Source organism: Chenopodium quinoa, unplaced genomic scaffold (assembly GCF_001683475.1).
Source record: "Chenopodium quinoa cultivar QQ74 unplaced genomic scaffold, ASM168347v1, whole genome shotgun sequence".
In the NCBI taxonomy this organism is placed as follows: Eukaryota; Viridiplantae; Streptophyta; class Magnoliopsida; order Caryophyllales; family Amaranthaceae; genus Chenopodium; species Chenopodium quinoa.
Window position 1 is genome coordinate 1,204,440 of NW_018744560.1, and position 15,151 is coordinate 1,219,590.

Genomic DNA, 15,151 nt, shown 5'->3' on the forward strand with positions numbered 1-15,151 from the left:
TATTTGGGTCACCGATAGTTTCAAGTTGGATCAAACCAAAAAAATTTAAAACTATATCCAATCGATCTTGTGTAGTTTTCTATTTTCTAGTTACATGATATTTGTCATATAAAGAATGAAAAGGTGAAATTTATTAAAATCATCCTCCCTATGATATTTGTGTTATGGTTTTTTGTCATTAAAAAGAAAAAAACGATCACGAACAAGCACATAGTGATAGCTCAAGTGGTTAGAGGCTTAGAGTTTCCCTCTCAATTTCAGAAGATCATGAAATGGATTCTCAACCCCGCCCTTTGAGATTTTTGAATTTTTGTTCAGTACTTCACCAAAAGCTCGTGTACCGTATACGAGATCCATAATTAGACGACTCTGTAAAGACCGCCATATTTATAATTTATAAACTAGTTTTTGAGCCCGGGCGATGCCCCGGGTTATTACGTAAGGTTGATCATTAATATATATATTGTAATTTATAACTCAATTTTTTTTTGTAATAATTTATTGTTCATATTGAATTGTCATTTGTTACATATTAATATTTTGTATTAAAAAAAATACATAAAAAATAACTTAATTTGATGGTAAAACACTTAATTTTAAATTTAAAGGTTGCGTGTTTAAATCTTGTGGAAAACATTTTTTTTAATTATAAGTGCATAGTTATGGATGTCGTATACGATATGCGGGCTTTTGGTGGAGTACTAAGTTCGACGGATTTGACCCATTAATAGGTGGGTCGGGTCGGGGCTTTTAACGGGGCTCCAAGGCCTATTGTTGTTAATAAGAAAACAAACCTCCTCCTCCTCTCTCTCAGTCTCTCTCTGTTCGTTCTCCACTGAAGCGCACTAGACGTTCTCCATTCAAGCAGCTTCTCAAGTAAGTTGCCACAATCTAGGGTTTAATTTAATTCAATTGTCAGTGTAGTAAGTTAGGGTTCAAATATCTCAACTATTGGTTCTAATTACTAAGCTTATAACCAGCGATTTTTCTGTTACAAAATACAATTATGAGCCTAATTGATTATTCAATCAAAATTTAATCAAACTTTGTTGCTAATGTATTGCAGAATCCTTCAATGTTAGGATTGTACTATACTACTATGGAATTAGTTAAATATTGTGTTTTGTAATTGTTGGTGTAATGTGTAATTCAGGATGGACAAGCAATCTTTAGCAGCCCCTATAAAATCAAGTGTTGATAAATTTCAACTCATTCCTGAGTTTTTGAAGGTATGATTATTTCAATTTGTTTTTTTTTGATGATTAATTCGTTGTTTTGAACGAAAGGTTTAAATGATTATGGTTTCTGGGTATTACTGGGTTTATTTCATGTAATTTCTACATTATATGTTTTGGAGCATACTTAATAATTGGACTTTTGGGTATTGTTGTGTTGTTTTTTTTTTTTTTTTTTGTTTTTTTTTTGTTTTTTTTTTTGTATAGATGAGAGGGTTAGTGAAGGAACATTTGGATTCTTACAATTACTTTATAAGTACTGGGATTAAGAAGATCGTCCGAGTTAACAATGAAATTCGATCCAATGTTGACCGCGGAATCTATCTCAAGTATTTATCTCTAGCGCTTGAGTTTCTTATTAATGTTATTATGCTATTTACTGCTTGAATCCACACCACTTTGAAGTGAAACATCCTTATTCTTTCATGTATTTATTTAATTTAATTGTTTTATCTTAATGAAACATGTGCTGTTTCTTTGTCAATGTTTTGGGTTTTATTTATTACAGGTTTTTAGATGTTAAGATTGGCGAACCATCTATTGTTTTGGACGGTGTTTTCGAGAAGATCAATCCTCAGATGTGCAGACTATCAAATATGACGTTCGTAACTATACTCTTCTACCTTATTGGTTTTAGATTTTGTTCATCCTTATGGTTCTATTATGTAAATCCTCTATTTTTTCATTGAATCATGTTGTCTTTTTACACTATTCATGTATTAAACTTTGAGCACATATTTTACTAACATGTAAAGAAAAAATTATTGGAATTCCTTATTCATGCTTTGAAGGGGGCCTTTGGAGTTAGTTATTAGGGAGCTGTGGATGACGAGCCACATAGTCTTTTTGTAGATCATTTTTGCTTCCCTTTTGTCTCATACCTATGCAACTCGGTAAAAGTGGTAGCTTTTTCATATTTTTTGGCAGTCATCAATCTCTACATGGCTTTTCGCTTCCTCATTCTTGGCTGTTTCGTTTAGATGAGGTTGGAGCTCTATAAAGTTTTGTGGAATTTTAGAAAGATTCTTGAATATTTAGGGGATAGGTCCATGAGGCTACAACCCTACAACACTAGGACATTCACGTCCAAAACCACATTATTGGCAATATTTAAGTTGTTGATGGATTACATTACCTGACATTTTTTCTTAAGAGTATTTTGCATATTGTAAGAGCTAGATTCATTTTTCTCTTTATCTTTCTTATTAACTCTACCATATTTGCGAAATTTTGTAGATATCATCAACCTAAAGAATAATTGGATGGGTAGAGAAATGAGTTTTAAATTTTGGCCTTACTTTCTGATGTAGATTTATACGTGGTACTTTGTTGATTGACTGACGTTAGTGCTTAGATGAATGGCAGTTTTTAAATGAGGACTAAAAATGCCATTTTCGTTTTTTAACTCTTTAAATTATATTTTTTCTATTAAAGTGGTTTATCAATTTTCAGCATCTGGGTCATCTATTCTTTTGACATATAAACCCTGGTACCTATGTGGTAGTTTAATCAGAAGGTTGCATGGAAAAATCCAAAAAATATCTTATTGTGATCATCCCAAAAATCATTTTGAAACTAAGGCTTTATTGTTGTATTATGGCAGGTATGCGGCACCTATAGAAGCTCATATAGAGTATGTTACTGAAACTGGTGGTCAAAAGCAACTCTGTGAGAAGGTATGTCTGTGATATTGGGCATGAGTTTTGCATAATTAAACATTAGTTATTAATGCTTTTCACTTCAATTTTTTTTCATATTTGGCAGAAAGATGTAATTATAGGAAGAATGCCTATCATGTTACGAAGTCGTTACTGTGTGTTATATGGGAAGGATGAGACTGAGCTAGCCAAACTTGGTTTGTCACTGTCTTATCTGGTTGCATTTTCGTTCATTTGCTCTCTCGGCGACATTATAACATTGATTTTGTTTTTCTCATCAGGGGAATGCCCACTTGATCCGGGAGGGTATTTTGTTGTGAAAGGAAATGAGAAGGTGTTGTATTCTTTGCCCCTTTTTTCAGTATTCTTTCAGCTAATACATAAACTTGGTGTTTCCTTTTGTTGCTACTTTAGCTTATTTGACTCTAGGGAAATCCACATGCATGATGTGACATAGCTTTATAGTTGATTCATTTTCTTTTCGTGGATGATGGATGTTTGGAGCCCAGTCACCCCAGTGATGAAATTTATATTGAGTGGCAATCATCACTTGAATTTGTGGATAACATCATGGATACCATTTTATTTTAATCTACAATCCTTTATTTATGTATTTAGTACAATATTATTCTGTATCGTATATCTTTTCTTAGGACCATAAGAACAATCTTTCCTATTACTATATACAATTTTACAACTACTACATACAATTTTACAAATCATACTTCTGTAAAAGTTCTTGACCATTGATCTAAAGGATTTCTGGAACATCTTTTTGCTTAAAAGTCATTTTTGGTCGCAAATGATGAGATGGTTTAGCAACATAGCAAGAGTTGCTCCTTTTTGCTTTATGTTTGAAAGGAATTTTCCAATGGTCTTCCCTGCTATTATTACTTTTCCCACTTGGACGACTTAAGATCCCAATTAAGGCTTTCTTTAAGAGAAGGAATGTTTGTTGCAAGGTGGTGTAGTTTGTGCTTTAAGGAGAAAGAGTCTTTTAGCCACCTTTAGTTCTTCTTTCCTTTTTTCCCCTCCCTCTTTAACACTTACAGTAGTTTTGTTCAGCCTAATTTAATAAAAGATGCTTCTATAGCTTGAGAAAGATAAATGCAAAATGGCTTGCTAATATGTGGAATATGGTTTTGTTGGCAAATTGGTGGTGCATTGGAGAGAAAGAAATTGATGGATACTTGAGGTTGTTATATCCCCTTGCAAGGTTTCAAGTTCTCATTCAAGGCTTTTTTATTATTGGGGTAAAGTATTAGGTATCAAGAGATGCTTGATTTATCATGATTTTGTCTAAAAATTGATTCATGGTTGCTCAAGGGCGTGATATTTTTTTTAATTTTTCCCTCCTTTATGTATGGGTGACACATCTTTGTTTTTTTTTTTTTGTAAGTATAATTCTTAAGTACAATTATATTAAGTCATTGAATAGTTTTTCCCTTTAGTGAGTAAGGCAGGCTCATTGATATCATAATGTAATTATGTGCAGGTGATTATGATTCAAGAACAGCTTTCAAATAACAGAATAATTATTGAAGTTGATAAGAAGGGAAAGTGAGTTCAGCGTTTGATGTTGCTTCTTATTTATTTGCTAGTTTAAGCTTTTCCTCTACTTTTTTTTTTTTTGAGGTTGCGAAAGATGGGTTATTAGTTATGGACCCCTTTTTTCCTCACATTAAAGAAATAATAATTTAAAGGATTATCCTTTCCCCGCCTTAATAGTAGACTAGTCTAATAGCCTATCCTTTTCAACCTCAATACTCCCTCCGTTTTTAAATACTTGCTCCACTTTCCTTTTCCGGTCGTCTTTAAATACTTGCTCAATTTCCTTATTTGGAAACTTTTACAATATTTAATCCATTTCTCTCACCTAGTGGACCCAACTTAAATCATATTTTATTAATTTCATATTCTCTCTCCTTCAATTCACTCAACTACTTTGGTTTTTTTACAATTTTTTATTCTTCCCCTTACCCTACTACCTCTATATTTTATTTCATTCTCCAATTTCTCTTAAAACTCCGCGCATGGAGAAATGGAGCAAGTATTTAAAAACGGAGGAGTATTAATTTTATGAATTCATTTTACTTATATACGTGATTGATGCTGTTATTCATATATATATATCTGGACATATACTGATCTTGAGCAATTTTTTATAAACAATATTATCTTCAAAATTATACTAAATAATTTAAAGTTAATGGCTTGCCACTTGTGTGTTGTGTTGCTGATTAAAAATGGTATTTATTACTTTAATACTTCCTCCTTTCTTTAAATAATGCAAAAGTTCCGTTTTATGTAAGCTTCATATTTATTACAGTGTCTCCTTGTTTGGTCAAGATGTTGTATATCCTATCACATTGATCCCCCTTTTCATCTCTCTCTCTCCCCCCATTAATGTGATTTATGTTATTGCTCATATAATTAGATTTCCATTTTATGACTATATCCACCTGGGATCATGAACCAAGTAAAGAATAGAGGTCAGCAACGTGCCCTGGGTCTGGGCAGGACCTTTGGGCCTGCTATTTCATCACTATTTAGATGTATAATTAATCTTGAGCGATTTTTTGTAGATACTATTAGGCGTGACACTTGTTTTGCTGATTAAAAATGGTTTTTATAGTTTTAAACTTTTAATACTTCCTCGGTTTTTGAAAATATTGTAAATTTCCTTTTATTATGTGGTCTTCTTATTTGTTTTATTATGTGATCTTCATATTTGTCTAACATATTTTAGCTGTCTCAATTTGACTGTTGATGGTTTAGTTATACTCTGTATGACAGCTGGTGATTGCTAAGATTTAGTTGTTCACTGTATCCAAAAATTGTTTTGAAGTTAGATTACTAATCTTAGGTCATCACTGTTTGCTAAATCACTTTTTTGAATCTGGACATGAACATTTTTACTTTTCACATTTCCCCTAAGTGCTCAATATAATTATTGTATTGGCATGACACTTTTACTTTCTCTTTGCATTTGTAAGATATTCTAATTATTTCACTATTCTATGATTGCCTGAGAAACAAAAGATGGTCAGGTTGAGCACTCTTTCTAATTATAATTTTGTGTCAGTTTGGTTGCATCTGTTACTAGTCTGGGTGCAACATTAAGGAGTAAAACTGTTATAATGATGGAAAAAGAGAAGATATATCTACAACTCAATAGGTTTCAGAATAAGGTATTTCTTATATGTTATAGTAGTCTTGCATTAAACATTTACGTTTCTCATTACTTGATGTTGGTTGTAAGCAAATTATGCCTGTTGCCTTTAGGTTCCCATTATGGTGGTGATGAAGGCTATGGGAATAGAGAGTGACCAAGAAGTTGTACAAATGATTGGACGAGATCCACGCTATAGTGCTTTACTATTGCCTTCTATTGAGGTAATTATTGTAGAACTCTAATTTGTTTTTTTTATCCCTCATTTTTTTAATTACTAGGCATGTTTATCTACACAAAATAGCCAAGTCGGACGCTTGGACACGTACTCATGTCAGACATATGGGTACTTGAGTCCATGTAATTACTTTTTCATGAGAAAGATATAGTGTAATAGGAAATGTAGCGCCATAAAGTGGACTAATTTTGGTGGGGGGGGGGACTTCATGGAAAACAGGTAATAAATATTAGTGGGAGGAACTTCATGGAAGGACTCTAAATGGAAAGAGGGAAAAACTTTATAAAATGGGGGGAATAAATAGTCTTATTTTCGTAGCTACTGGCGACTTATATTCTATGTTCTTTGGGGTCTTAGGAGGCATGGTTAGTTTCTGTCAACTAGTTAGTAAGTACCGAAGCGCTAATTACTTGTGCCGAAACGCTAACGTACTTGCAAGGTTCGAAGACTTCAAACTGATTAAAATTAAAGAGTTATGAAACGTGATTTGTAATTGAGTATAGAGTAGTTGTGTATATGGATAGGTAATAAGTCTTTACTCTATTTAGGCATCAAAGGGATATCATCTTTATATTTAGTTTCTCTTTGGTATAATGCTAGTGTAATTTTTGCCGGCAGGTCATGTCCCTCTTAGATGTAAATGTGGTTTGAGTTCTTTAGTTTTGCTAAGTTATGGCACCCTTCTGGAATCCCTCTTGATTTTCATATTTTGTTAGTGAATGAAACTTTGTTATCTTATGTATACTTGGATTTTTTATTTATTATTTCCCTGGCATATGATTAGATTTTAGCCCTAGTTCACTTCACCCTAGTTAATGTACCAAGAAGGCCCTATTCACTTCACCCTAGTTAATGTCATCAAAAAAGTGTCTAGCTGATGATCTAAGTTTTTAGGTCTTAAGATGGTGGGTGATGATTGTTCCTATTTAGGCCCTATCCAGTTCACTTTTAAAAAATAATATTCAGTAAAAATAATTTCAGTTCAGTAAAAACAAGTCCATTTCAGTAAAATTAATTTCAGTTGAGCAAAAATCAGTAACTCTAAAGAAAAAATTATAATAGAGAGTTTGTAAAAACACTTTCAGCTTAGCAAGATTAATTTCGTTTCAGTAAATATAATTTTAATCTAGTAAAAATAATTTAAGTTTAGCAAAAATAATTTCAGTTCTGTAAAATTAATTTCAGTTCAGCAAAAATAGGGTGAAGTGAATAGGGCCTTAGTCATAGTTCATATCACTTTCAAGTTACTACTCCCTCCTCCCTTCTCCAGATTTAGGCGATCTGAAAGTTTTGGAGAAAAATATGCTTCATTCTGACATGTATCTTCCCTTTAACCTTTTTCAGCAAACATGTTTAGAAGTTAGAAAAGGGAAGGACTAAATCAATTCCACATCTCTTAAAATAGGCCACATAATTTATTATATTAACTATTAGAGACTTCTTTGTCCTCACGGTATATCACTGTATAGTTGCTGATTGTTTTGTATTCTTTGTGCTTCTCTGTGTTTATGCTTAATCCTGTTTCATGTTTCAATATAAATTGTTGATTACGTTTGTGTTTTAGGAATGTGCAAGTTTTGGTGTAAAAACACAACGACAAGCTCTTGAATTTCTTGAGAAAAAGGTATGTATTGTTTGTACTAATTTAAATTGTCGATTACACTTGTTTGTGCTGGTATATTTATAATATCGGGGATAGTCTTCCCTAGAAGTTGCATAATCTTACACTGAATGGTTCATTTCCTTACAATAGCTTGTATTTAATTCCAAAAGTGAATGATACTTTTAGCAGTCATATTGTGTGTTTCAATAAGTCTATACTCTATACTGCTTACTGCTCCAACTCCATTAATTGTTGGTGCTAGTTGAGGCAGCTTGTTTTTTCACCCATATTAGATTTTTGTCCTTTTTCGGATTGCTTTTTATGCGCAGCAATTGTGAAGGGCTTACTTTAATCCTATGAAATGTAAAGGCATGATGCCATGTGTCGAAAATTTGTTTTTGAAGACGTTGATTTTTTTTTAGCTGCATTCTTTATCTATTTGTACTGAATCTAGGCTACTCATTGGACTGTAAAGTGACTATATCCACACCTAAATTTAAATTGTTTTTAACTATCACTACTGTGTCTAGTAATATTATCTATTTATCTGAATATTCACCGAGTTTGAAACATGTTTTGGAACTTTTTTTCTTTTATGTATTTGCTTGAGTCATTTGTAGTTAATATCATTAAGGGCTGGATGCTGGTAGTGCAGGCCTTATGCAAAAAGAATGTTATTGGTGCATTTCAAAATGTTCTTTATTTTTCTACTGCATACTGGATTTATATTATCTGAATGATATATAAGGAATGGGTGTTGTTAGATAATTAAAATTATCTTTTAAAATCATCTATGACTGATTTATCCTGGTTGCTTAATTTATTTGATTACCTGTTTCAGGTCAAAAAACCACAATTTGTTAGTGCTCAATTTGAAAAGGTGATGTTGTGTCTCTCTTAACCTTTTCAATTATGGTATCTTTCTATGCTGTTCCTGACAAAGAGTAAAAATTTAATTGCAGGAAGATAGAGCTTTGAAAATACTACAGGATATATTTATTGCACATGTTCCGGTTAGTTACGCTAACTCTTGTTTCAACATATGCAGTTCCTCTCAGTTCCAATTTAGATTGGCGTTTCTGTTGAGAGGCTTATAGGAAAACAAAGAACTTCATATTAATCTCATGTCCCGCCTCTTGCAGATGCATGGGAGCAGCTTTCGTGCCAAGTGTTTATACTCTGCTGTGATGATGAGGCGTATGTTAGAGGCATTTTTAAATAAAGCTGCAGTAGATGACAAGGTGCGTTTATTGTATGTGCAGTGCTGGCGACTTGACGTCCACACTTTTGACTGCCGAAGTTTCAGCTTTTTGCTTGTTTTCTGGAAGAATATCAGATCTGAATCAACAAATCTGACCGACATACCAAATTTTTTGTGATGTGCTAGGATTATGTGGGGAACAAGCGGTTTGAACTTTCTGGACAGTTACTCGCTACGCTTTTTGAGGTATTGTCTTATATGCACTGGACATTTTTTCTATGTACATCATAGTGTTTTATCTCTTTTATATATTGAACTAAACTTTGATGATAAATTTAGGACTTGTTCAAAACGATGATTACCGAAGTTGGAAGAAAGGTGGATGCAATATTAACTAAAAAAAGTCGCTCTAGCAGATTTGATTTTTCTCAGGTAAAAAGTTCATGGATGGTTCAGTTGGACATTATTTTTTGCATCTTTTCTGTTTAGCAAATTAACATTTGAGGGTTTTCACCATTTATCTGCACCTTTTCTGCTGAGTTTTCTATTTGATCTATTGGTATGTGCACCCACAGAAGACCACATTTCTAGCATGCTACTTCTGATGTTCTTTTTCAGTTGACATGTTTCTTTTATCACATTCCAACACACAAGTGATTAATATCTCTAACTATCAACATCTAAAAAATATTAAAAGTTGATATTAATAATATGTAAATAGAAAGGATTCAAACAAGTTCCACATGACTATGTAATACCATAGCTATAAATCACAAAACCTAGTCAAAGTAAAGTTTGTGAATAATATCAAAAGTTATAACTTGTCAGATAAAAATAATAAACTGAGGAGGTATTTTCTTTTTTTGTTTTTACCATGCATTCAATGGACAATTGCATTTCGCAAATGTCAAATTACATCTTTTGGGTGCAACTGCTCATGTTGTAGTGCTGAACAAATTTTTAGCCATATGTATGAGCAGCCAACTTCTAGCATTTATGGAGGCAATTTCTTTTGATGGAATCTTTTTTATGATATCTGATTTTATACTGTAGTTTTAAAATGTAATATCTCAGTGTGCATCATTTTCTCTTTTGATGTCTTTTTTAATTATCTTTATAGCAATAATCCTTTTATGAAAGCATCTTCATAGCATATAATTCTGGTTTCTGTTGCGACTTGATTTATACATAGTATTTTCTGTTTTTTATTTTATTTTATTTTATTTTCTGCTCCCTTTCTGAGTTTCTTTTAATCTTTTCAGCATATAATAAAAGATACTATTAGCTTTGGTTTAGAAAGAGCTCTTTCAACTGGCAATTGGTGCATCAAGCGGTTCAGGATTGACAGGAAAGGTGTAACACAGGTTTCATTCTTCTTTCCCGTATCTTCAACTTTTAGTAAATTACTGTTTTTGGTATGATGAAGCTTTTAGTGATTGAGCCTGTGGATATGGTAGGTACTTGCTAGGCTATCTTATATTCAAGCATTGGGCTTCCTTACCAAAATTCAACCACAATTTGAGAAGTCGAGGAAAGTTAGTGGACCCAGAGCTTTACAACCTAGCCAGGTCATAGTTTCTATGAGATTTTAGCTCTGCAACTATAAGTCTTTTAAGCTTCTGGTCTTGAATAGAAAATTGTGTTGTCCTGTTGCAGTGGGGTATGCTCTGCCCATGTGATACGCCAGAAGGTGAATCTTGTGGATTGGTAAAGAACTTGGCGTTGATGACTCATGTTACCACTGATGAAGAGGAAGGCCCATTAGTATCTCTGGTATGTTTTTATTGTGGAAATTCATGAACTTTTACAGATTCAGTAGTCTATACCATACTGTTCTGAAGTTGAGTTAAATACGTCAGATAGGTTAGGTTCAAGTCAGGTTATTTACAAAATGGGTCATTCATAAGCAGTCATTTTTTGTTCATGACCCTAACTCCTAGCGTATAACTTATTATAATCTTTCAGTATTATACTACTCTCTCTGTTCTTTTTTGCTCTGCCCAAATAATGTAGATGCCATTTTTAATTTTATCTAATTGGTCTATATCCCCTGCAAACCGCGAATTGTCGTAAAAGGTAAATTATACAAAAAACTTTGTTATTTTTGGCCTAAAAAGACGACTTTGGCAGCTAATTCCAATCCTGTACTTGTGAATAAGTTAGTGCTGGTAAAAACTAATAGCAAAGTATATAAGAGCGAGGGACATGTAAGTATTAGGCATATTCAACTTAAAAGGAGAGAACATACCATTAAAGAAAGGGTATAGGAGAGTTTGGAAAGGGAAAATGTAATCTTTTTCTAAGTTTTTAAAATGTCTCATCTAGACAATTAGGTGGCCTCACTTTGGCGACAATGGGTTTTAAACTACCTTTCCTATATATATATATATATATATATATATATATATATATATATATATATATATATATATATATATATATATATATATATATATAGGGAGGGATCCGGTGAGAATAGGTCCATATGTGAGAATTCATACTTATATGAGAAGTGATTTAAAATTTAGAACATGTGAGTAAAATTTTAGAACATGTGAGTAAAAATTTAGAACATGCGAGTTAAAATTTAGAACATGTGACTCAAATTAAAATTCTAACATATGAGTAATAAATTAGAACATTTGTGTGAGTAATATGTTTAGAACATCTGATTTTAGAATTAGAACAAGTGATTAAAAATTTAAAAAATTTGCTTTATGAAATTTTAAACATATGAGTAAAATTTAGAACATCTGACTTAAGATTATGAACATGTGAAGAAAAATTTAGAACAAACTGATATAGAATATAGAAAGTGTGAGTAAAGAATTTAGAACATACGTGTAAAAAAAAATAGAACATACGTTTTAAAATCTGGAACATATAATTAAAAATATTAGAACACACGTTTTAAAATTTAGAACATATAAGTTAAAATTTTGGAACAAGTTATTTAAAATTTATGACATCAAACTTAACTAATTTATGGTTTAGAACATGTGAGTACTAAATTAGAACATTTGATTTAATTTAGAACACCTAAGGAAAAGTTTAGAACATCAGATTTAAAATTTAGAACATACGAGTAAAAATTTAGAACATAAAGAGTGTTCTCACATATGAAAATTCTCACATAAGAAAAATTCTCACAAGAGCCTTCCCCTATATATTTACTTTTTTTGTAAAGGACCTTTTATAATTTTTATTACCTTGCTCTGTTGTAGTAATATTACAACAAGGATGAAATTACACATATCAAAGCACATTTTATGTGTTAAATATCTATAATTTTATAAGAATTAAAAAAAAAAGTTAATATAATGAAAGCATATTACAAAACGAATCTAATTAGACCCCACATGACTATTTTTGTCTTAATGTTAAATCATAATATTTGGTCAAACAAAGTGATGAATAGTACAAAAGTCACATTGCCTTTTAAAACTAAATTATGAGCCTATGACTTACCAAGTTGCTTAAGCTCGTTAACTCTACAAGAATCAAGATTTATGAAAGAAATATGTGAAATATGAAGTTTAAAGGTGATTAAATTTGTGAAAAGAAGGTGCAAAAGAGCACTTGCAAAAGTCACATCAGCAATGTCTTAAAGGTTAGTTTGTGTTTCATCCAAGAACAAACTTATAATGTTTGAGTTTGGCAGTTTCATCACGACTGCATTGTACAAAGTAGAATATTTGCCACAAAGCACCCGCATAGCGGCATAGCCAACTAATGTGATTTCGCGACAATTACCTTGACTGTGATCACATCCACGATTCAAAACTATGATTAACATTAACTACTATATATGGACCGTTATATCTAGTTTAGGCTCCCCACCCTTATTTTTAGTAACAGGATCCCCCTTTACTTCTATCGTGGTTCTTTTCCTAGAATAAATTTGACACTGTTCTTAATTCTTGTACCATTGTATCAAACTTATGCCCGAATTCTTATTTTATTGGTTACATTTTTGCCTATATTTCCTGCACTTTATCATTTTCTTTCAATATCTGAAAAAAATGTCTATTTTTCCCTGTTATTTATCTTTTCTTTCTATATCTGAAACTTGTGTATAGTGTTACTGTTTGGGTGTTGAGGACCTGGAACTACTCTCTGGAGAAGAACTGCACTCGCCAAATTCATTTCTTGTGATTTTCAATGGGCTTATTCTTGGCAAGCATAGAAGGCCACAGGTATATATGGTTACTACTCCCTCTGTCTCAATATAGTTGTCACACCAGGCTCTACATAGAGTTTTGTGGATAAATTGTTGCCTTATCTATTACTCCTGAACTTTATAGTTGTTAGACTTTGACAGGACAAAGTTTCCAATGCATGATTCTGACCATTGGTATCTTTGATTATCTATTATGTTTGTTATGTATATGTTTTTAGTTATACGTCAAGAAAAACTCAAAGACATGAATCATGACATCCATTTTTATATTTTAGTTAAAATAATGGTCAGTATATGGCATGTGTTAAGGCTGAGTACTATCTGTGGAGCTATGTTTGAAGAGAATTTCTGTAGTATTTTAGCTGCTATAAATGTGTTGCTAGGATTGAGATTTTTTAATCTCTCTTTCTCTTTTAAAATCAGCATTTTGCCTCTGCCCTGAGAAGATTGAGGAGATCTGGAAAGATTGGCGAGTTTGTCAGCGTTTTTGTTAACGAGAAGCAGGTATTTCTGCTCTAAGCCACTGATAATAATTCTTTAACTAGCCTTGTTTGAACTTGTATCTTATGATTATTCTGTTGCTTTATTATAAGGTTATATGGCTTGGATTATTATGTAATTGTGTGATCTGTATTATTGCTTATCTAATTAAGTTTTTTTTAAAGCTTTTAGTAAAATTGCTTGTGTAGTAGTTTGTCAGTCACTGATTGACATAATATTTGTCAGTTTGTATGAAAGCATGTGGGTTATTAGTGCTTCAGAAGAAATTGATTGAATGACTTTTCTCTTTGCATTTTTAATTTGTCTAGCCTTTTGTTGGGAAGTACTTTTTATTCAACTAGTCAACCCTATGTTTGGGAAGTCTTGTAACTGACTACGGGATACGAACAATAAAAAATGGCCAAAAGATTGTTTGATTGATAAAGCTTAAAGCTTGCGAAATAGCGTCAACGGCTTTAGGCCATTACTCTCCAAGTGTTTGCTTACAATTTTCTGGATACCTAATCTACTTTAGACTTCCTCTACTTATACTACTTCAAGTACTACATAAATGAAAAAAGCCTTAATTGCTAAATTGCTACTACTTGTCACCTAGCTGAGTTACCATAGTAAAAGCTAATTATCCAACAGCCCTGCTTTGCCACTAGGGAGCCGTTGCTTGTGTTTGTGAGTGGTGTGACTGTCCTGATACGCCTGCTGTTCTTGTCCCCTCCTTGGTCTCCTGCTGTACACCAAGGTGAGTGGTGGAGGGTGTGGGTGTATTGCAAGTCTTTTTTGCTTATTTCTTACTTGTCAAGCCTTTTATTGTCGGTTATTGTATGGCATAAACTTTAACAGCCTGTCACTTGTCAAGCCTCTTTATTTTGGTTCATCCCTCTTTGTTTTAGTGAGAGCTGCCTTTATCTCTATTGACTGTTGTGCTTCAGTAACATGCTTTTATGCCTCAGTGATGATGTGCCTCACCACAGTTGTCGGTATTGAAGACTTGATCATGTACCCTTATATATTTCCCACTAAAGATATGATGACAGACTTATGAAAATGCCATGGATTATGTTTTAGCCAAATTTAACCTATGTGGTGACACTTGGTTGGGACGTCGGCGTCTAGACTAGGGCTCTATTTTCTTCAACTGCTTTCTTTTTAACAGAAACTATTTACCACATAAACTAATATGTACTGATTAAATCAGATTTCTTTTAGTGATTTCAACTTTGTTTTATTTATTTGTACATGTTGAAATTGATATTTATGCTTTTTTTATTTGTTGAAACTGATTTTTATTTTTCTAAATTTTACAGATTCACTATAATATTTATAAAACCAACGATTCTTACAGATCTTAGCTAAATTTTACCTATTG

At 32.4% G+C, this 15,151-nt stretch overlaps 1 protein-coding gene across 1 annotated transcript in view; it reads left to right on the forward strand.

Moving 5' to 3' along the window:
• The first annotated feature begins 773 nt into the window (after positions 1 to 773).
• The window catches only part of LOC110699055 (DNA-directed RNA polymerase III subunit 2-like), a 29,436-nt gene continuing 15,058 nt past the window's right edge, over positions 774 to 15,151 (forward strand). The window contains exons 1-21 of the mRNA XM_021876549.1: positions 774 to 876; positions 1,154 to 1,229; positions 1,443 to 1,564; positions 1,744 to 1,836; positions 2,839 to 2,911; positions 3,000 to 3,090; positions 3,175 to 3,227; positions 4,389 to 4,453; positions 5,979 to 6,084; positions 6,179 to 6,289; positions 7,868 to 7,927; positions 8,748 to 8,786; positions 8,869 to 8,919; positions 9,049 to 9,147; positions 9,294 to 9,353; positions 9,447 to 9,539; positions 10,370 to 10,471; positions 10,565 to 10,675; positions 10,764 to 10,880; positions 13,187 to 13,303; positions 13,711 to 13,791. Of these exons, the coding sequence (XP_021732241.1) occupies positions 1,155 to 1,229; positions 1,443 to 1,564; positions 1,744 to 1,836; positions 2,839 to 2,911; positions 3,000 to 3,090; positions 3,175 to 3,227; positions 4,389 to 4,453; positions 5,979 to 6,084; positions 6,179 to 6,289; positions 7,868 to 7,927; positions 8,748 to 8,786; positions 8,869 to 8,919; positions 9,049 to 9,147; positions 9,294 to 9,353; positions 9,447 to 9,539; positions 10,370 to 10,471; positions 10,565 to 10,675; positions 10,764 to 10,880; positions 13,187 to 13,303; positions 13,711 to 13,791 (1,719 nt within the window). The 5' untranslated portion in view covers positions 774 to 876; position 1,154. The remainder of the gene's footprint in view (positions 877 to 1,153; positions 1,230 to 1,442; positions 1,565 to 1,743; positions 1,837 to 2,838; positions 2,912 to 2,999; positions 3,091 to 3,174; positions 3,228 to 4,388; positions 4,454 to 5,978; positions 6,085 to 6,178; positions 6,290 to 7,867; positions 7,928 to 8,747; positions 8,787 to 8,868; positions 8,920 to 9,048; positions 9,148 to 9,293; positions 9,354 to 9,446; positions 9,540 to 10,369; positions 10,472 to 10,564; positions 10,676 to 10,763; positions 10,881 to 13,186; positions 13,304 to 13,710; positions 13,792 to 15,151) is intronic.